We start from the raw sequence: 18872 nt of genomic DNA, 5'->3' as shown, positions 1-18872 counted from the left end.
AATTGAGTGGGCCCTTTGGGTTTTTGGATTGCGAACTCCCGTGAGAGGAAACGGTCAGTTCACGGCTTTGCTTTGCACTACAACTTCGATTACTTTCGCAATGCCAGTCCCCTGTGTGGCACTCTGAGTGTATGTTAGACAGAGAAACTTAAGAAAATAACAAAAGGAAGAAAGGCGTACCCCATGGTGAGTCTTGGTGACGTCTACTTTCACCCTTTACGGAGAATTGAGGGAGTCTTTCGGCGTCTTGTGATCCAAATTTCATCCAGACAAACACATGGGTATGGGTGCACTTGATGAACACTCGAGTAACGATAGAACCTCCTGGCATTTAGACACTACTCATAGAGAAATGGTTGCATACGATATGAATTGCAACGACTCCCCCGCTTCAAGTTGGTCTGGACGACGAAGGGGGAACATTCAGTACTCAGTCCTCGACATCTCGCGAGTTACTACTAGGACTATACATAACACTTCTTGTAGTGTTACACCGACAGTCTATGATGGCACACATCACAATGCCGGAAGTACAATGGGATCCTGTTAACCGACGTTATCGCCGACCATTGTCCCGTGGGAATGGCATCTCTCCATTGTCCTCTGTGTCCTCTATAAATGCCCAATCGCCCGGGGCATAGTATCCCTCGAGCACGATAGCCACTCGCCACTCAAATCACTCCTAAGTACTCTCGACGTCTTCCGAGAATCGCTTGCGCCATAGCTCTTACACGCAAAGTTACACCATGGATAACTTCTCCACCATCGATCTCGCAGCTCTTTGCGACGAACTTGACTTCGTTCAAGACGTGGAAGCTTTAATGGCCTCCTCTACTATGGGCGACGCATTTGTGGCGGGAGAGGATGGCCCTCCTGCTAATCACGAGCGCCCCGGGGCTGGCGTCAATCGCGCCTTTTGCGTCATTGCCTGAACGGATGTAAGTTCTTTACGTATTTCAGTCATCGCGCCTAGTTCACTCAGACGCAAGTCATCTTCAGCTCCCTCTGTCTCCATTGGGAGATAACACGAGGTCCAATATTTTGTTTCTCCGCCACTGACTATTCGGTTCGTCCCTTTGCATTAGACTCCGTCTTTCATTGCGGGCTTATCGTTCGCGGTTCAGTTCACCAACGTCCTTTTGTCATTCCCCTACTCTATAGAGTCCCTTTCCTCCTCTTCAATAACGACTCATTCACGCTCATTAACGAATTAACCTTTGCCACGACCTAATTATTTCTATTTATCCAGCTCACATTTTTGTATTCAGTAGAGATAGTTGTAGTTAGTAGTACGGAATCTGGCTGGACCAACGGCAGATGTATCATCGTGAACCCAATGTATTTGTATTGACCTCATCCATCGCATAAGATTCGTCAGAATGAGTGAACCTGAGCCGGTCCAGAGTGTTCGCGCTTTCATGGAGGGCTGGTGGCCTCTCACCATTCGATGCGCACGCTTGCTTAAGGACGAGACGCCTGCATCGAATGGGTGAGATGGGGGGTTCCGATAATCGCAGTTCTCCTCCAGTTCTTTCTCTCTCTTGCATATATGCCGGGCCACTCATGGGATGGTGTCTGTCAAAGAGTGTCTGTCAAAGAGGCAAACGGGAGTTGCTGCACAGTGGCTTTGGAGTGACTTGTCTCCTCACGGCTATAACGTTGAGATCGACAACGATAACCGCCTGGGTCGCCCCCATGGGTATGTAGACATGTCGCAGACTATTTTCTTGATGTCCCTCACTCGATCACAAAGACCACTGTTACTAAGAATGACCACCTCCTCCTTCAATAGGCGCCAGCGTCAGTGCGATTGGCGGTGCGTTCAATTTCTTTCGGGCATGCACTCGAAGTCATGGTTCTCGCGCAATAATTTAGTACATTTGAATACGGAATACAAATACATTGGATTTGAGTTTCAGCGTTACATGTGACACACACATTGCAGTCGAGCTGCGACAAAGGACGGGAGATAGCTATAAGCCAAGGCCAATAAATGGGGCACACCGCCAAAGGAACGAAGGTCAGAACGGTCATAAGTTCATAACAGAGGGAAAGAATCGATGTATCTGCGAGAAAGCGTCAGCTTACTGTCTATTGACACAGAGGAAGGCGGGCACGTACGACATGGGGTTGAGGGTAGGACGAAGACTCGACGTTGCACAGGTGATGGAATTCATTCGAGTCTAAGGAAAGGAGTGAGCGACCGGTAAGAGTATGCCAATCAACCGCGTACTTACCCTACGCGATAATGCAGAAAGCGCTAAGTTTGCCACTCCCCGGGCGCTCGAAGTTGCGAGGGACTTCGCTGCTTGCCGCGGCAGTCGATGGAGCCGCGGCGGGCTCATTGGTGGGTATGGGTGTGAGCGTGAGCGTGAGGGTCTCATCGTTTCGGATGGCGTCAAGCGATGTGAAGGTGTCTGTTGTCGATGCCATTGGGATTTGGAGAAGCTTGGTTGCAAAGTGTGAGCAAGTGAGACGGTTCAGAGTGTCGAGGAGTCCGAGTCAAACCCAGCAGGCTTTTATAGACAGACCTCCGGGGAAATTCCGAGAAACGTGGCCGTTCCAATGCTCTTTCAATCCTTAGAATCCCTTAGAATCCCAACGTCAGCACAAAATCTTCATTTCTCGAAAGAATCCAAGGGTCTTTCAACACTCACTGAGCTCAGCAGGTCCGGCAGTAGCCGCCTCCCGCAGTTTCGGGCTTTGGGCGCCTCGTGTTTATCCGTAATCATCGGCCTATTGGTACCGCACGAACGCGCCATTGTGATCCAAATTGGGCCTGACCCGATTAATCGGCCCCTGTGGTAGAGGGCTTCAGCCTTCCAGTGTGAACAAGCGTCTACCATGGAAAAGGGGGGCAAGGCATCATGCATCATGATCAATATTCATTCAAGGAGGCCAAGCGCGTTGAAGGAAAAGAAAGATCCATTGTATCAGAGCCTACTATGCTACAGTGGGTATCGCCAGTTATACTAGTACATGGTTAACGCTGGTGTACAGGAACCTCGTTAAGAGTGAGATTTGCGAGCGAGACAAATGTATGGAGATAGAATAACAATAGTCTGGGGACTGCAGTCCTGCTGCGAGCCGGGAACAGAGGTCGTTTAAAGCAAGAAGGCCTTTTCAAGGGAAGCTCTTCGTCATAATCCTGTTCCAAAGCCTAATACATCAGCTCCGGGAACAGATTGAGCGATTAACCGTAGACATGTACCATATACTTTTTAGTTGATAATGCAGAATGCACCCATCGTTCCAGCACCTGGTCTCTCCTCGTTGATAGGTGGTTGTTGATCTTGGCCCGGAATGGGTTGTGGGATGTCGATGGCGAGTTGAAGGAGTTCTTCGTCGACAACGAACGCATCGAGAGAGCTGAAGGAGTCCATGGTCGTGGTTACTTCGAGAAGGAGTGATTGGGTTGGTAAAAGAGTGGATGCTTCAATAGCGAGAAAGGGTGAAAGGCGTCAAAGTCTGATGATCGAGAATATTGTTCTAGCTTAGGTTTTATAGCAAGGTATATGTTTGGGCCTGCTTTGGTGACAGGCGTCCCTACTCTCTATTCAATGCAGCTTTTTGGTCTATTATGGCCTCGCTATAGCGAGCCGAGAGGGCTTGGCCATTGTTTTGAAGCGCCATTGTTGTTTGCACAGCCACTTCGGACAGATTCGGCCGCATCGGCATTCGTGTACAAACAAGTCCAAGCTCAAACTCCGAATCTCTCGGCCTCTTACCTTCCTCAAATCCGCTGGTCGACTACTTTGTTGCCTGCCAGTGCTTGTCGCCTCTCCACCATCGACCGATGATGTTTTACATGCCTTCGATCACTGTAGTCGACCAGACCGGATCCGTTCCCAGTTTCTTTGACTCTCTGGTTGCTGAGAGCAATTTCTGGTGGCCTTCATCTCAACTCGCAAGAGCGTCTAGGGCCACCCCAGCACCATTCATCGTGGCGACGCAGAATGGCAATTGTGCTAATCCGCTCTCTTTATTTTGATTGGGAAGTATATGCGCAGGTTGGCGATATGGAGCTGATGGCCCAACTTGAACGTGCGGCGGGATCTTCACACCCGACCTGGCATTGGAGTATTCGAACGTCTCTGGAAGCGAACTCGAAGGAGAGTAGGAAACTGTTTGGAGGGGGTAAGATGAAACCTGTGTCAGAGTATGATCCAGAAAAGTGATTGTGGCTCGATGCGTAATGGCCAATGACAATCGCGGCGATTCCTGGAGGTCTTGTCGTTCCCTATGTGGGTCGTAGGTGGCCGCTACCGTCGACACTGTAAGGGCAGACACCCTGCTCTTCCTCGTAGGTTCGCGCTGTAGTATTGTGATGTTATATATACTTTGTCTCTGATTTATATTACATGTCAGTCAACAAAATCTCCTGAGAGAATGGGATTTAAGGCAAACTGGTTTCCCTTCCTCGGTCGGTTAAAGTACCCTCGGTATTGCCAATGTGTCGGATAGGTGACTTCCTCTGACAACGGGGAAACTCAGAAAATGGAGGCACGAATGCTGTAGCTTTTCCATTACCCTTTGTCTATTTCCTGAAGTGATTGAGAAACTACTTGCGGCAGTTCGAGACCGTGGGAATCCTTCCGAGTTTGGGGTATGAGGGGGTATAAAAGGTTCGTATGCAACGCAGTCCTCCGGTAACGCTTGGTCAGAACCGCCATTGTTTCACGCGCCACCACCTTCGACGAATCTTTCATTATCCAACACACCTTTCGCGATCTACAACACGCCTTTACGACCAACATGGACAGCTTCACCACGCTCACCGCCCAATCCGTCTTTGACGAGCTCAATCTCGACGTTCAAGACGATGTCTCTCATCACTTCGGCTTTCCTTCTGAAGAAGAAGCTGCTACTGAGGTTCCAGCTGATCAAGAGAGGCCGGGAGATGGTCGAAAAGCAATGGGTGCTTTCTGTGTGATCGTCTAGGCGCCGGGAGTTTAAGTACGTTGCCACTCTTTTCATCTCTAATCGTCGCTGTGATCTCAACGGTCTCTCAGGATTGGCCTCCCTCATCTGACAGATACAAGCTTACCTTTCCTTTCTACTATTTATTTCTTTCGTTCGCGTATTCCTTCTGCTCCTTCCCACAGGTGCTGACCGCCCGCCTCCAGTTCTGCGCCCAATATATTCAAAGAAATCGTTTATCGCCTCTCATTCAACAGCATAACCCCAACCGCTCTCAAGCACCTCTCCCTTATCTCTTGTATTTATTTTAACTCTCTGTAACGACGCCTCGACGACCACACTCCTTTCATTTCCCAAACAATCCAAATCATGTATTTGTACGCGCGTGTAGTAATATCTATGCATATAACTCAACCAATAAAAGTATTTATCCCACTACGTGGGGCACTGTATCTACTTGGTGCTACAGCATGAGGTTATTTGGCACGATCCGGATACCATGTTTGACGGCTTTGAGGGAATCGCTCTGAGTGAAACCTTGCAATTGACCTGTGGCCACTGGTGGGGAACCAGCAGTCAGGCGGGAGCAGTCGTTGTTCTGCGCAGCACCGTTCATCGCAGAGCACTTGGACATCGTGAAAATCTTTCTGTTTGACATAGGGTATCCCATGACCTCCTCTCGAATCTGAGGATTCAGGGTTCAGTCAGGGTATCGTTCAAATAGTGGGAAGCGTCGGTAGCGGAGGGGCGGGCCCATGGCCGCAAGCCCAGCCTTTCTTTCGATGTAACAAATCAGCAGAGATACATTTTTCCTTCAAACTGTGACCATGGACAGTACCAATACCTCGGATTGTGGGCGCTGCCCGCTCAGGTGAACTGCTTAGGAGGAGGATGAAATTTTCGTTCTTTGTTACAGCTGACGAAGCCTCAGGATTCGAGTCATTCCGCATCAATCGTCAAAGCGCACTGAACACGAGGCTTTCAAGGGATGTTCGGGGGACCTTTTCATTCCCTCCTGTATGCGCCTCTCGCATTTCAAGTACCTCTATGCGCTGTGGTATATCGAAAGTCATTTCAACCAAGCGATGGTTGGACCTCGCAGCGCGTTCCCAGAGATCCCCGCTCACCCTTCGCCAATCTGTCACGCGGGCGCGGAGATCCCATGATCCGCCAAGAAGGGGTCTAGATACCCCAAGACTCACATAACGCAATGTTTCCTTCTCGAACGTACCCTTTCCTTCTGTTCTGTTTTCCTCTGAGCAACCGCAGCAGAACACGAGGCTGATGTGGAGTAGTGCGGGCGTACTGCGCTCTGTGGGCGCTGTTTCGTTCGGAATGGAACATCGGGAATCGCCATTTGCGCCTGGATCTCGTTCTCATGCGCTCCTTCGCAAAAATCGGTATCGTCCCGATGTTCCTATCCATTCGCACAACGAGGATAGCCCCGGCTTCATCCTTGAGGTCCGTTTCAGCGATTGGAATGGAACAGTAAGGGATCGGAAAGATCACCCGGACTTTCCAGCTTTTGTCGGTACGCTGCTCGATCTTACTTCACCGTCGAATCCCACATCTCTAGGCTGCATTTGTCTTCATCTTCAATTCCTTGTCCCATCCTCAATCCAAGGTCCAGTGACGGAAAACCTCGCTATGGATGAACCCATTACCCATCGGCGTTTCCCATTTCCCCGCCACCCGGGTTAACGAGAGCTCTCCCAGTGCGCATCGCAATATCCGTCCCATCGCAATCGGCGAGCGGGTGCGCAGTCTAGCAGGACCCTGTTCGTGCGACCAGCGAAAAAAAATTAAACCTGTGCGCGCGCACTTCAGGCCAGTCGGTGGGCGGGATATCCCGCGAATACTGCAAGACCCTGGCAACCCCCAGTGCTCACTGGAGCATGGGTTATCTCTCTTGATCATACCTCATGATCATTGAGTGCCCACAGTCGTATCTTGGGCTGGAAATGCATTCTTCCGCGCCTTCTCACTGGGTCGGGACCCCGAAAACGTTGGTCGGCAAGGAGGAGATCTCTCTAAGTCTGAGGTATACCGATCGACGTGGTCCGCGTCGTTTCACGGCGGGCAGGCTTCGGGGATCCCAGTAACTGCGAGCTGGTCTAACTCTAGGTGCAAACACTCCTTCGAACTCCTCCCGAATTCCAGACTCAGGAGGTAGTTACTGGTAGATGTGCCCATTTCGGGGGGCTACGTCGCAGCGTTCGAAGAACAGCTGGGACGCTAGCATCTTTTCTTTTTCTGGCCTTCATTTCTTCCCCACCAAGTTGTTTAGATGCGCCTAATCGTTCTGACGGGATGCTACTAGAATCCCGCTTTGCAATAGCTATCACTCTTTCCACCAGAGGGTACGGCCCTTTGGAAAGGAATGTCTCATGCTCTCGAGTAGGATATAGACTCAAGTGCGAGTGCAACGCTCTATCTCCCGGGTCTCCTGAAACGCAAATCTCTGGCTGTTGCTAGGTCCGTGATTCTCTAGGTGCGGAGAATAGTGTCCTATGTATTCTAGTATTCAACGATCGACAGTGCCCAGCACTGGCAGGCCTCGTCTGGACTGACGGTCAGCTTCCGCGAAACGGCGTCAATATGAACTCTATTTTCTCAATCCAAAATTCCGTTCAATATTCTCGCCACACAGCCCAATGCATTTCATGATCCTCTATGCATACACTTCCCGTTGGGAAGGTCACCGAGCATTGCGACAGCTACCCAAACATCGATCAGACACCATCTCATGCGCTTATCTGTGCCGCAACAGGGCTATACGACTCCTATATCAGCGCTCGGGACGAAGTTTCTCTCTCACAATCATAGCCAGGGGATGTTCCAGATAACATTCCGAATCGTGTAGATACAGAATACAAATACAACAAGGTGCCAGCCTTCGGTTTCTAAGAGTACATGGGTGTGTTTATACTGAAATAGTGATAATAATGATAGTCGTCGAAAATAAGTCGTAAAGACTGGTGGGTATCTTGAGAGAACGAATGGCGGGGCCTTTCCACCGCGGGGGGTGAGCTGCTTATCTGTGGGAGGCGATATAAGCAAAGCCAATGTAGAATCAGAGTCGGATAAGCTTACGAGATAACACAGGCAGTAACAGGACGGTAGGGGGTATCCTCGTCTATTGGCACGTCGGTGGTGTTGGACGGAAATTCAGGTGACGAGTTCATCATGGCAGTGAACTCTGGGGGGAGCTCGGACAGATTGAGAATGACTGTGAGATCGTCCATGTTGAATGGGTCGTAGGATGTGCTGGTGACCTTCGCGTGTAGTACTTTCGAGAAGCGAGAGAGTAGAAAGTAGTTGTTTTACTTCGGTGTTGACAATCCACGGAAGGGAACGACGAGAGGCGTGCAAGGCGAATGACAGAGAGAGATATAGAGACTTGGAGTAGCAGAGAAAGATGAATACGCTTGTTTTGCTCTTCTCCTTTTTCTATAGGATTTGTTTGCATTCCATTGTCGAGGTAAAAGTATTGTTTGCGTAAGCGATGATAGGGGCTATTTTCCTATTCGGATGTCCGGCCTCCCACGTGCCGGAATTCCGGGGCCTCAGATTTATTTTGAGCTGTTTGGCCAACAATCGTCACAAAGGCGCGTCAGCGACCATTGTGCAAGTTGTGCGCTTCCATCAATTCATTGTCTCGCTCGAAGGCAGAAATACTAAAGAACATGGCGTCGATTCCCCTTCACCGCTTGAGTGAACTCTCCCCTCACCTCTGTGCTAGCCACTTTAATCGTTCTTATCATGGCGGCTTCCTCTGATCCAACCTATCCCTTGTATTCTGTCTTTTCTTTCATCGGTTTCATTTTGGTCTGCATCCCTTTCTGGTGGCATATCCAGGCATGGAATGCGGGGACTTGTGCCTTTATGATCTGGACAGCTCTCTCGTGCCTCATTGGCTTCATCAACTCGCTCGTTTGGAAAGGAAATGCTCTCAATCCGGCGCCTGTCTGGTGCGACATCTGTGAGTTCGTATTTCATTCCTTCGATTCAAAGTCGCTTACGCTGGCTTCAGCATCCAAAATCATGATCGGTGTCAGCATAGGAATCCCAGCAGCCACTCTTTGCATCAGTCGTCGACTCTACTGCATCACCTCTTCTCCCTCGGCCTCGGTCACTCGCGGAGACGTAAGCATTTTCTCCCTTAGCCGTAACTCTGTGCGCTGAATGTACCTTGTAGAAACGGAAGATGGTGGTCATTGATCTCGCGATTGCATTCGGTATCCCCGCGCTTGTCATGGCTCTTCGTGGGTTTTCCATTTCCCTCCAGTCTTTCTCAACCCTTTTCTAAAGCACGTCACCAGATTATATTGTTCAAGCTCACCGCTTCGACATTTTGGAGGATGTAGGCTGTTATCCTGTTGTTTATAACACCCTTCCGGCCTACTTCATCTATTTCATGTGGCCTGTCCTACTCGGTGCCATCTCGTTCGTTTACTCAGGTATGGTACCCCTGCCATCATTGGGGTCGAACACGTCTGACATTTTCCCTTTAGGCTTGACCTTGCGCACTTTCTGGGTCCGCCGCGCGCAATTTTCCCAACTCCTTGCGTCGACCTCTGCCATGTCTCCCAGTCGCTATATTCGCCTCATGCTGTTGGCCGTCATCGACATGATGTGCACCGTTCCCCTCGGCGTCTGGTCCATTTACCAAGGAAACAAGGGCGTTGGTTTGGCTCCTTGGATCTCCTGGGAAGAGACCCACTACAATTGGTACAAGGTCCTCCAGATCCCTGCCTTGTTCTGGCGTAGCGATCCCAGCTTCGTCGCCGCGGTCGAAATGACGCGATGGCTGCCTGTATTCTGCGCATTCCTGTTCTTCGTCCTCTTTGGCTTCGCCTCTGAGGCACGTAGACGATATGTAGCTGCATTCTGGTTCTGCGCCAAGCCCTTTGGTCTCAAACCGGCGGAGAAAAACAAGTCGTCTACCACTCTCCCAAGGTATGTAGCCTCACCCATTATCCCGCCATACATGTACTCATTTGATTACAGCTGGGCCAAACCTCTCAAGATGGGCACTAGTGCCGCCACTCTTGTTTCCCCTCCGGCTTACTCTCAGCACGGTCCCCTTGCTTCGTCGAAGAAGTCCCTATTCAGTCCAATGTCGTCATCTAAGTCGCTCGAATTCGAGACAACGTCAGAGAAGACATGCGCCTCAGTCTCCCCTACCAAGCCTTTCAATGGAGTCGACACCAGTAATGGCAGCGAGAGCGGTGTTTTCTCATCTCCCACCTCCACCAAAGTCAATTTTGAGCCTTTGGACATTTCCCTCTCTCAGTCCCCTCTCAAATGCGACTTTAAGCGCGCCTCGGTGCCGTCTTCAATCAATGACGTTGATTTGGAGTCGGGCTTGACGCCTTCGGAATGCGCCGAATCTTCCACATCCCCATCGTCTCCGTACCTGCACCCTTCGCCCATTGCTCAGCCGTCCCCCCGTCGACTTCTCGATCCTGACTCTAATCCTTCCTTGACCTCCTTGCGAAGCAGGTCTTCAGAGGACCGAATTTATCTCGACGGCCGAAGGACACCCACACCCTCCCCAGCGCCTTTCACCACCTCCTTCGCCGAGCCTGTTGTCCAAACCGGTGCACCTGCCTTCCACAGGCCGTTCTCTCCTCCCAACGAGTACCCGAGGAGTGTCGCTCCGCATCCCAACTCGGCACCATTGGCAATTCCGCTGCCAGACGGTATCTTTGTGACTGTCCACACCTCGACGTCCACGTCGAGTCTCCACTCATAGACGAAGCACGCCCGAGTTCCTGCAGCATGAACCCATACCCACTCACGTCTTGACGACCTCAGCCACCTGCATTCGTTTCCTCATATTGTTTTACTATCCACATTTTCATACACTTACACGACTACTGGATCTACAGCCATCACGACTTCACTCCCCGCATGTGTTTCTCCAATCTGATTTCCTTCGATTCTCGTCAGGTTCCAACCGAACGATGGGCCTGTGGCCCATTAGACCCTTTTATCATTATTCTTCTCTTTCATTTCACTCTTTCAATCCGCATTAATGACCTTTTGTTCTCCTCCGTGCATTAACAGTACCCTACTACGAGTCTACGACTTGATGATCCTTTGACCCCCTTTCACGCCCATTCAAACCAAATCTGTATATTTAGCACGAACTATGATGATAGCTTTACAGTACTGTACAGTTAGTTATACTTGAATCGATTTTGGTCATAGATTGAAGTGTTTCCGGTGTGATGTAACAATAGGACAATAAGTTGAGAATAGTCGACGGTAGGGTGATGCGGCGACGGTGCGATGGGGTGAGCGGACTGCAGGGAAGGGTCTACGGACATTACTGAGTGTGAGACGACTATATGTGAGGAACATTAGCGCCCGATGTGTCCCTTGAGGGTGCAATCCGCCCGGTCTTTGGGATTTCGAGAATGCTCGGCTGAACAACCTGACATCTTCGGACAAAGGCTTTGTCACAAGCAGCACTGCCCAGGCCGTGCTGTACAAGTAAAATTTTCAACAAAAACCAGTCAGCAGACCCTGGAATCGTCTTTCTTCCATCTTTTCAGGACAGCGCTATGACTGCCCAAACAAAGAAGAAGCTCCGACGGGTACTGTGGAGGCGGCATGAGAGCGGAAAAATCGTGGGAACGGCCCCGACTGTGCTAAATCGGGGTGGCAATGGTCTTTGATGCCAAGTCCCAGAGGGGTATGAAAAGGCGGACGAGAGCGTTCAGGTTTGGACAGGCCTCAACCACTGCCATCGTAGCTCCCGTTCTTTGCTGCAGCGCATCCTTTAAGCTCTCTTCCCGTACTTGCATACTTTATCATGCATCCCCAAGTAACCATGGATGCATTCCTCGACCTTTCCGAGTACATTGCTCAGTGCGATATGGCGGAGACAGTCGAGGTCAGCGAGAACGTCCCTCGCAATGAGGACACTCGCTCCCGACCCTCGACTATATGCACGATTGCTTAAGCTTCATGGTACGTCCCGCATCTCTGTCCTCATCGATGATTGGTTTTAGATGTTCAACGCCGATACCTTTTTAGCCACCGACTTAAGCGAGCGTCGATGCAGTATCTTCTTTGGCCACCCATTTCGTTTTTTACCAGCCCTATTTATGGTACGTACTACCCACCAGAGCTTCCCCCAACTCTCTTACCGACGTGCCTTTCAGATTACTTTCCTTCGACTCCTTTCGAGACGCGCGTTTACCGGTTGCTCACTCGTGACGACGACGAGAGACAAGCGACCCGCTCCCGACTCTTGTCACGCACCGAGGAACGCCATTATCGAACTACACATTTAACAAACGAACAACGCCTCTCATTAGTCCGTTTCTCTTTGGTATTTATTGTCGTCCGACTGTCACGACCTTTCACGATCACTCCCTACCACTCCCTTTGTCCTTTGAAATTTTCAAACCCAATCGACATAGCACATCAAGCCAATGTATTGTATATATATCGAGAAGGTAAACGAAGCAGTAGTTACTATTATTGTACTTGTGTATGGAATGTGTTATGTATAGCAATGAACATTAGTTCACGCTAGCCTGTTTCTCTGGCACGAGTGGTTCTCAGTCAACATGGACACCAGGGTCGCTGAGAGAGGTATGCGAACAAAGGTTCTGTGGGAGGTTCTTTGTATCCTTGTGGCTCTCTAAACAGCCGTATGATGCTTGTCTATTAATGGCGTGCAGCGGGCGAATCAACATGCAACCCCTTTATCTCAACCGCTGGAAACCTGCTCATAACCTAGACTTCGTAACATCCCATGATCGAACAAACTCCTTGATTACCCACCTTGAAAAAGTCCCTGCCTCGCCGTTATAATACGTTTGCAAATTGTCGACTGTTTCTGTTTCAGTGTCCTGGTCACCGCCCCGCATCATCTGTCATCATGTAAGGGAGACGCCCGCCCCTATTCACCCTGTTTGTCTGTGTTAGCATCAGAGGGTTCCGAGGGCTCATTACCGCGCCCTCAGGCCTCGGCCCCTCTTCGTACCTTTAGCCTTGCCTATACCATCCCTAATGTCCATACTCGTACACACGTAGCTCCGATATACATCTTGGTCGTGCTTAGTACGGGTGTGAACTGGGGATAAGGCATTCGAGGCTCACACAACCCTTACACATCAACAAGCCTGTAGCCTTTAAAAATCCTTGTTCGACGTCGATGACGAAGAGGCTTGAGGCTCACGATTCTGGCTGCATATCGACCGGAAACTGGTTTCCGTTGCCCATCAAAGGCCCAGGTACCATCGAGTATTCAATCTTGTCCGCCACAAAGCAGGCGTCCAATGCCAGGAAATCCAAACAAACAAGTTTGCTCTGGAAGCCGTGGCCCTCTACATAGCGCCAAACAAATCTCGCTTGCTCGACCCTTTTCTTGTTGAACGTTCGACGTCCGACCTTGGTTCGACCGCACTCTTGCAATCTGGCTATGTCCTCAAGCTTACTTTTCTACAGAATGCCGAGACTAACAGGATCCGTCTCTCACTGACGCAATTGGTTAGTCTCGATGAATGGATCGCCAACCACACACCCTACAAGGACCACGGTGTTCTGTTGCCGTCTGGAGCCGGTGCAGATGCTGCTATGACGATGAACTCCAAAAAGAATTGCGACCGCATCGCATGGTTCCTTCAGGCCTTATGACTTTTTCCTCTACTTCCAATCCCTCATCCTCACCTCCACCACGGACATTTCTCCATGTCGAAGCCACAATGGGGTCTCTACCACCGATTACGCCGCGGCAACGAATCCTGCACCGATGCATCTACGTTTCCCTGGGGTTGAGCTTGATCATCTTCGCTCTGTCGATGGTCTTTCTAGGACTCCTATCCTTCTTCCTCAGCATCGTCGCATTCGCGTTCACCCTCGCTTTCAACATCACCATGCTGGTCTACAAGAACAAGGAGGACAAGATCCGATACGTGAGTGATCCTGGGGATAACGCTCCTATCGCCCTCGACCAAGTTGGATCACAACCATCCAGTCACCCGCCCAGTTCGCGAGCCCATATTCCTGCCATCTGCCGCCTTCCAACCATCATCTCCAGCTTCGTCATAAGCGCCTTTTGGCTGGCGGCGTTCGGGGTTCTCGTTTACTGGGTGGTGAATTTCTACAAATTCGAGCCCTCGGACGACGAGTACAAGATGCTGGGCGCCACTTACGCCGAGGTCGTTTTGGTGTTCCTCGAAGCAGCGCTCGTGGTCTTCATCGGTATCACGGCATTGAAGGAGAGGAATCAACTGCTATCGAATGTCAGTGGGAGAGCGTAGACGTCACCAAGTCGCCCAAACATGATACCCATCTCCCGGGCAGTGCTCGGTCGGATTTCATTCAAGCCTCAGCCTACCACTCCATTACCCGACTCTCATGCCAGCCTATATATCTGGCCCTATATATCATACAGCGACGGCAACCGAGCCGCCGAGGTTTGCCTTTTCGCGGGTACTTTGGAGTAGAGATAGTGGCGTTGGGAAAAGATTGGCGGGGCGGAAGTTTTGGGTGATGGAAAAGGAAGAGCGGACAACGACCACGAGCTCGGAAATTATATTCGAATCCATAACCCAGTCGTTCGTTTCTACACCATGCGGGTCCTCTGTGGTACCATCCTCCCTGCGACCAGGCTAGTGAGAGGTAGGGGGCTCGAGCCTCGAGAAGCCATATCGATCATGATAACCGACTAGCTGGTGGCTGTACCCAGTGCGGATCATCATTCACGGGCGTTTCATGGGCTTTCCGGGGTTCTCGAGGGGTAATCGTTGGCACTTTGTCGTCTTGGTAGTTGGAAGGTTTGGGATAGGTGGGAGTGTATATACTCCCCAATCCTTCCTTTCTTTCCATATTCAAGGCCGATTTCCGTGCTTACGGTCTCCATGCTTGTCTTTGCACTGAACCCAAAGTTGGAAGCCATCGAACCCCTATCGGATGTCGTGAAACGAATGTCGACGCGAGGGGACTTCTTCCCGTCAATAGGCAGGTCATTCCCGGTGACAACGGAACAGGTGATCACGTCTTCTCGGGTTATAATTTACTGTACTGCTACTGGCAAGGCGTTCAGGACTGAATGGCTCGGAGAGTTGCGATCACAAGTTTCTTCGCGAATGGACTTGCTCACAGTTGATGCTAGCATCGGAATGAGCGCCTACCCATTTGGTGTTCCTATTCAAGGAATAACCTATTCCGTGAAATGTCTTCCGTTCCCCGCAAGGAGCTGTGAAAAGAACGGAGCATGGCAATGATGACATGCTTCGGGTCTATACTGGGTCCGCATCTATTTTCCCTATAAAAGCTCGCGCTTGCTTCCATTCATTCCCCCCGACTCAGCTCCCATTCTTCCCCCATTCCCTCACCACCAACCATGTCAGGCGAAGAAATATCCTCCGCGCCAATAACGATCCGACGGCAGGCGCTCTATGGGTGCACCTACGCCGCCTTGGGCCTCGGCGCGATCATCCTTCCCCTCTCATTGGTCTGGATCGGATACATGTCGTTCTATCTGAGCATCGTCAGCTTCGCATGGACGCTCATCTTCAGTATCGTCATGCTGGTTTACAAGTATAGAGAAGCCAGTGCCCGCTATGCACCCCTTTTCGAAACCTCAACTACCTCCACCCACCCAATTGAAACCCAGATGTCCAAGACCAATTCCGAGACTCCTCTTCAGCCATCTTCGCCTACTCTCCGGCCTGCCATCGTCCGCCTCCCGACCGTCATATCGTGCTTCGTTATCAGCGCGTTCTGGTTCGCAGCGTTTGGGGTGCTGGTGTACACGCAGATCATTTTCTGGAAATTCGAACAATCGCAGGATGGATGGAATATGTCGCGGGCGATGACGGTGGAATCGGTGTTGGTGCTCATCGAGGGTGTTCTTTTCTTGACCATGGGTATCTTGGGGGTGCAGGAGAGGGAGAGAGCGTCTACCGCCCCCAGTTTCGAACGACCATATCCCATCCGAACTCCAAGAGAAACTGCCATCTTGGAGTGTTTCTGGATTTCGCTCGGACTGAGCGTAGCTCTATTCGCTTTATCGATGGTTTCCCTCGGGAAGAACTCAAACTATTTGTGCGTCGCCGGGTTTGGTCTGTCAGTTATCGTTTTTGGAACGACATTTGCGTTGGCGGGACGGCAGGAGAAACGGAGGTTGGCGCAGAGAGGAGTGTGGGAGGAGAGAAGGGGAGCATCCGGGGAAGGAAAAGGCTCCATTCCGCTCGACAATCTCGTTCCCAATCAAGAGGAACAGCAACCTCCCCTCGCGCTCGAGAGTGACCAAGGTGGACACCCGGTTCTAATTACCCGACCAGTCTTGTACGCTCCTCCCATCCTCTTCCTCATCTGGCTTGCAGCATTAGCTGCCATCATCCACCACTTGGTCCAGTGGCTCTCGGACCCTTACACCCCGGACGAGGAATTCAACAAGCTGGGACCCGAGACAGCCGAGATCTGCTTGTTGGTGGGTCAAATGGCCATATTGTGGGTGGGAACGGTACTCGTCAAGAACGAGAGACGGGATGTCATGAAGGCGATGGCAAACGCGAGAGCCACAGCTTGATGGAGGAACGAGAAAGTCGAGATATTGAATTTGTGTATGATTTTTACGACCTGTTATTTTACGAATCGTTTATGATAGTCCTTAATTACCTCTTTGGTGTGGAAATAGTGCATTAATGTAAAGGAATACGTACACTGCCTATCGGAGACGAGACGGTGGTCCACGGTACGCCCTTTCCAATCGAACATTGTCTCCGAGGTTCAAATCAGATTCTGGTCGTCTTCGAATGCGGAATTTGCCTTCCTTGGGATGATATTCATCCAGGTATTCTACGACTTCTGCGAACGCAGTCCGAGTCAGATGCGGGGAGTACTAGAACAAACCTGAGCCAAGAACTCACCCTGAGGCAATCCTATCATCGTCATCTTCGACAGATCCACCATCTTCGGGAGCATCTCCCACCGTTCCTCGTTATACGCCCAAGGGTATGGATCTTCCCGCAGCTGAAGACCCATGAATTTCCAGAACCCAAGCGAATTTACAATCAATCCTTGGTTGGCGATGAAAGTGCTTCGATAAGCAGGACTCGTCCATCGCTTGAGGGCATAGTTCTCGAGGTTGTGTTTGTGATACCGGAAGTCGATAGTTGAGAGAACTCTGAAACCAGTATCGAGCATCTCGAAGGTGCGTGGGTGAGTCTCCGGTGTTGGTATCGCCTCCTCGCCAGTGTCAGAATCGAGTAGGGTGAGCGACGTGGATTCTTCCAAGGGATCCAGCACGAGAGTGGTGAGGAGCACGAACATATTAGGAAGAATAGGGGTGTTTCGATATGGCCTTCGTTCAAGCTGAGCTTTGAAGTGTTTGAAAAGCTGGATCCGAAGATCTGGTCGATAAAACGGGCTGATCAGCTGTCATGTTGCGAAAGACTAATGGGATCGCTTACTCTGAGGTAGTGGAAGGATAGCGTCCGTATCCCGCCCTGTCCAGATCCTCGGGCACGCACTCTCAACTGTTAACCGCAGATTTGGTGGGAGGTCCTCAAGTAGCCTGACGAATAACTCCAGTCGATTCAGATGCTCCCATTCCAGTACAGGGACCTGTTTCTTGGCGAATTCGAATACCAGAAAGTCCTTGGCGACTTGAATGGGCCGCTCGTTGGGGTTGAGAACATACTGGAACGTGCGGCGAGTCTCCTCTGGGAGCAACCGACTAGCTTGGTGGATCTCTCCAACAGACATCACGTTGCAGATACAGTGGTGGGCGGCACGTGCGATGTTGGGGTCGGTTTCTTTGAAGGTTTCCGCAATGGATGACAGGGCCGCCATATAGTCATCTCGCGAGGTCTCCCTCCACCATCGGTCGTATGCACCCCAGTTGGGACAGCTCTTGGCAACAAAGGCTAGTTCCCGCAAAGTAGAAGAATAATGGCCGAGTCGCGCACAAGCTTCCGTCCAGAGAGCAATGACGCCACTAAGGAACATCGTAAACCCCCATGCCTGCGGTGATTTGTACGCGCAGGAGGTGAGCGATGCTGTATCGGCGGAGGAGGATTTATTCCTTCCACTCTTGTACCACCAGAAGAAGAGGCCAAAGTCGTGAAGGCCAGGGAGAATGGTAGTTCCGACGACAACAGCCATGACCAGGGCCACCGACACGCCCACGACCCATCCAACCATCCGGTTCATATCATAGTAATAGTCCACAAGGCCGATCGAGAAAAGAGCAAAGGCGAGTTGGAGGAGGACAGGGAGCGAGGAGATGATGAATGGGATCCTCCACTTTGTCAGCGATTTGTAGCGCGAATGGCGACCAGCGATGGATTCCTTGTGCGATCTGCCAGGTTCCTGACGCTGGTACTCTCGTATCCATTGAAGGCAAAGAATACCGATTGCAACGACCGCGAGGCTGAGTGTTAAGCTGATGAGCCAAAGGACGTTGACGCGGAGTGTGCTTGCAGTCGGGGCGAAGGGCTCTAGTTCGGGGAGTGGAATGGTAGTTGAGTTGAAGACCGATTCAAGCTGTGATGAAATTCGGACGAGAAGCTGGGTATGGGGCGCTTCTGGAGGTTCCTGGAGCCCTGAAGCTGCCTCGATGGCATAGGCTCCTACAATGGCCGAGAACAAACCAGCCTAAAAAAAACAATCAATACCCGGCACATATTCATCGCAGTCGCGAACGACATACGAAAATCAAGAGGTTCTGGATCTCAGCATCCCATCCTTCACACATGTCCTTGTCAAGGTCGTCCAGCAGGTTTCGACAGGTTTCGAGACTGCTTGTTTCGTCGGGTATCGGAAAGCGCAGAGGGTCCCTGCAGCTCCATGCTTTCTCTTTCTTCTCGACATCGCTGATTAGAAATCTGAAATGCAGCTTTTGTGCTTGAAATACACTCACCTCCCAAAACGGTGGCAGAGATGTGGGCGCGTGTTGCTGAGATTGTGCCGAGTCGCAG

At 50.9% G+C, this 18872-nt stretch overlaps 10 protein-coding genes across 10 annotated transcripts; 6 read left to right on the top strand and 4 right to left on the bottom strand.

Moving 5' to 3' along the window:
- Positions 1–746: 746 nt before the first annotated feature.
- Positions 747–932, top strand: CC1G_02135 (pheromone Phb2.1 B43; the record flags this gene model as incomplete). The annotated part of the gene is made up of 1 exon (XM_001834347.1): positions 747–932. One exon carries the CDS (start codon positions 747–749, stop codon positions 930–932), a length of 186 nt encoding a protein of 61 aa, XP_001834399.1.
- Positions 933–2238: 1306 nt separating this feature from the next.
- Positions 2239–2433, bottom strand: CC1G_02134 (pheromone Phb2.2 B43; the record flags this gene model as incomplete). Its single annotated transcript, XM_001834346.2, has 1 exon — positions 2239–2433. One exon carries the CDS (start codon positions 2431–2433, stop codon positions 2239–2241), a length of 195 nt encoding a protein of 64 aa, XP_001834398.2.
- Positions 2434–3221: 788 nt separating this feature from the next.
- Positions 3222–3383, bottom strand: CC1G_02133 (fungal mating-type pheromone; the record flags this gene model as incomplete). The annotated part of the gene is made up of 1 exon (XM_001834345.1): positions 3222–3383. One exon carries the CDS (start codon positions 3381–3383, stop codon positions 3222–3224), a length of 162 nt encoding a protein of 53 aa, XP_001834397.1.
- Positions 3384–4755: 1372 nt separating this feature from the next.
- CC1G_02132 (pheromone Phb2.2 B44) lies at positions 4756–4941 on the top strand (the record flags this gene model as incomplete). The annotated part of the gene is made up of 1 exon (XM_001834344.1): positions 4756–4941. The coding sequence occupies one exon, from the start codon at positions 4756–4758 to the stop codon at positions 4939–4941; it is 186 nt and encodes a 61-aa protein (XP_001834396.1).
- Positions 4942–8009: 3068 nt separating this feature from the next.
- CC1G_02130 (fungal mating-type pheromone) lies at positions 8010–8165 on the bottom strand (the record flags this gene model as incomplete). Its single annotated transcript, XM_001834342.2, has 1 exon — positions 8010–8165. The coding sequence occupies one exon, from the start codon at positions 8163–8165 to the stop codon at positions 8010–8012; it is 156 nt and encodes a 51-aa protein (XP_001834394.1).
- Positions 8166–8682: 517 nt separating this feature from the next.
- CC1G_02129 (pheromone receptor) lies at positions 8683–10678 on the top strand (the record flags this gene model as incomplete). Its single annotated transcript, XM_001834341.1, has 6 exons — positions 8683–8902; positions 8954–9066; positions 9119–9185; positions 9243–9380; positions 9435–9879; positions 9931–10678. 6 exons carry the CDS (start codon positions 8683–8685, stop codon positions 10676–10678), a joined length of 1731 nt encoding a protein of 576 aa, XP_001834393.1.
- Positions 10679–11761: 1083 nt separating this feature from the next.
- Positions 11762–11893, top strand: CC1G_15337 (fungal mating-type pheromone; the record flags this gene model as incomplete). The annotated part of the gene is made up of 1 exon (XM_002910384.1): positions 11762–11893. The coding sequence occupies one exon, from the start codon at positions 11762–11764 to the stop codon at positions 11891–11893; it is 132 nt and encodes a 43-aa protein (XP_002910430.1).
- A 1713-nt stretch (positions 11894–13606) lies between these two features.
- On the top strand, positions 13607–14207 carry CC1G_02127 (hypothetical protein). The gene has a single exon (XM_001834339.2). It carries the CDS (start codon positions 13647–13649, stop codon positions 14202–14204), a length of 558 nt encoding a protein of 185 aa, XP_001834391.2. The 5' UTR covers positions 13607–13646; the 3' UTR covers positions 14205–14207.
- Positions 14208–15274: 1067 nt separating this feature from the next.
- Positions 15275–16480, top strand: CC1G_02126 (hypothetical protein; the record flags this gene model as incomplete). Its single annotated transcript, XM_001834338.2, has 1 exon — positions 15275–16480. The coding sequence occupies exon 1, from the start codon at positions 15290–15292 to the stop codon at positions 16478–16480; it is 1191 nt and encodes a 396-aa protein (XP_001834390.1). The 5' UTR covers positions 15275–15289.
- Positions 16481–16486: 6 nt separating this feature from the next.
- On the bottom strand, positions 16487–18649 carry CC1G_02125 (hypothetical protein; the record flags this gene model as incomplete). Its single annotated transcript, XM_001834337.2, has 4 exons — positions 16487–16758; positions 16821–17303; positions 17364–18549; positions 18605–18649. 4 exons carry the CDS (start codon positions 18647–18649, stop codon positions 16619–16621), a joined length of 1854 nt encoding a protein of 617 aa, XP_001834389.1. The 3' UTR covers positions 16487–16618.
- Positions 18650–18872: the final 223 nt, after the last annotated feature.

This window comes from Coprinopsis cinerea (genome assembly GCF_000182895.1).
Source record: "Coprinopsis cinerea okayama7#130 chromosome 10 map unlocalized cont3.10, whole genome shotgun sequence".
Lineage (NCBI taxonomy): Eukaryota > Fungi > Basidiomycota > Agaricomycetes > Agaricales > Psathyrellaceae > Coprinopsis > Coprinopsis cinerea.
This window is presented reverse-complemented; position numbering and strand designations above follow the sequence as displayed.

Bases quoted from the DNA above. Each gene is read 5' to 3' on its own strand.
- CC1G_02127 (XM_001834339.2), top strand. From the start codon at position 13,647: ATGGGGTCTCTACCACCGATTACGCCGCGGCAACGAATCCTGCACCGA.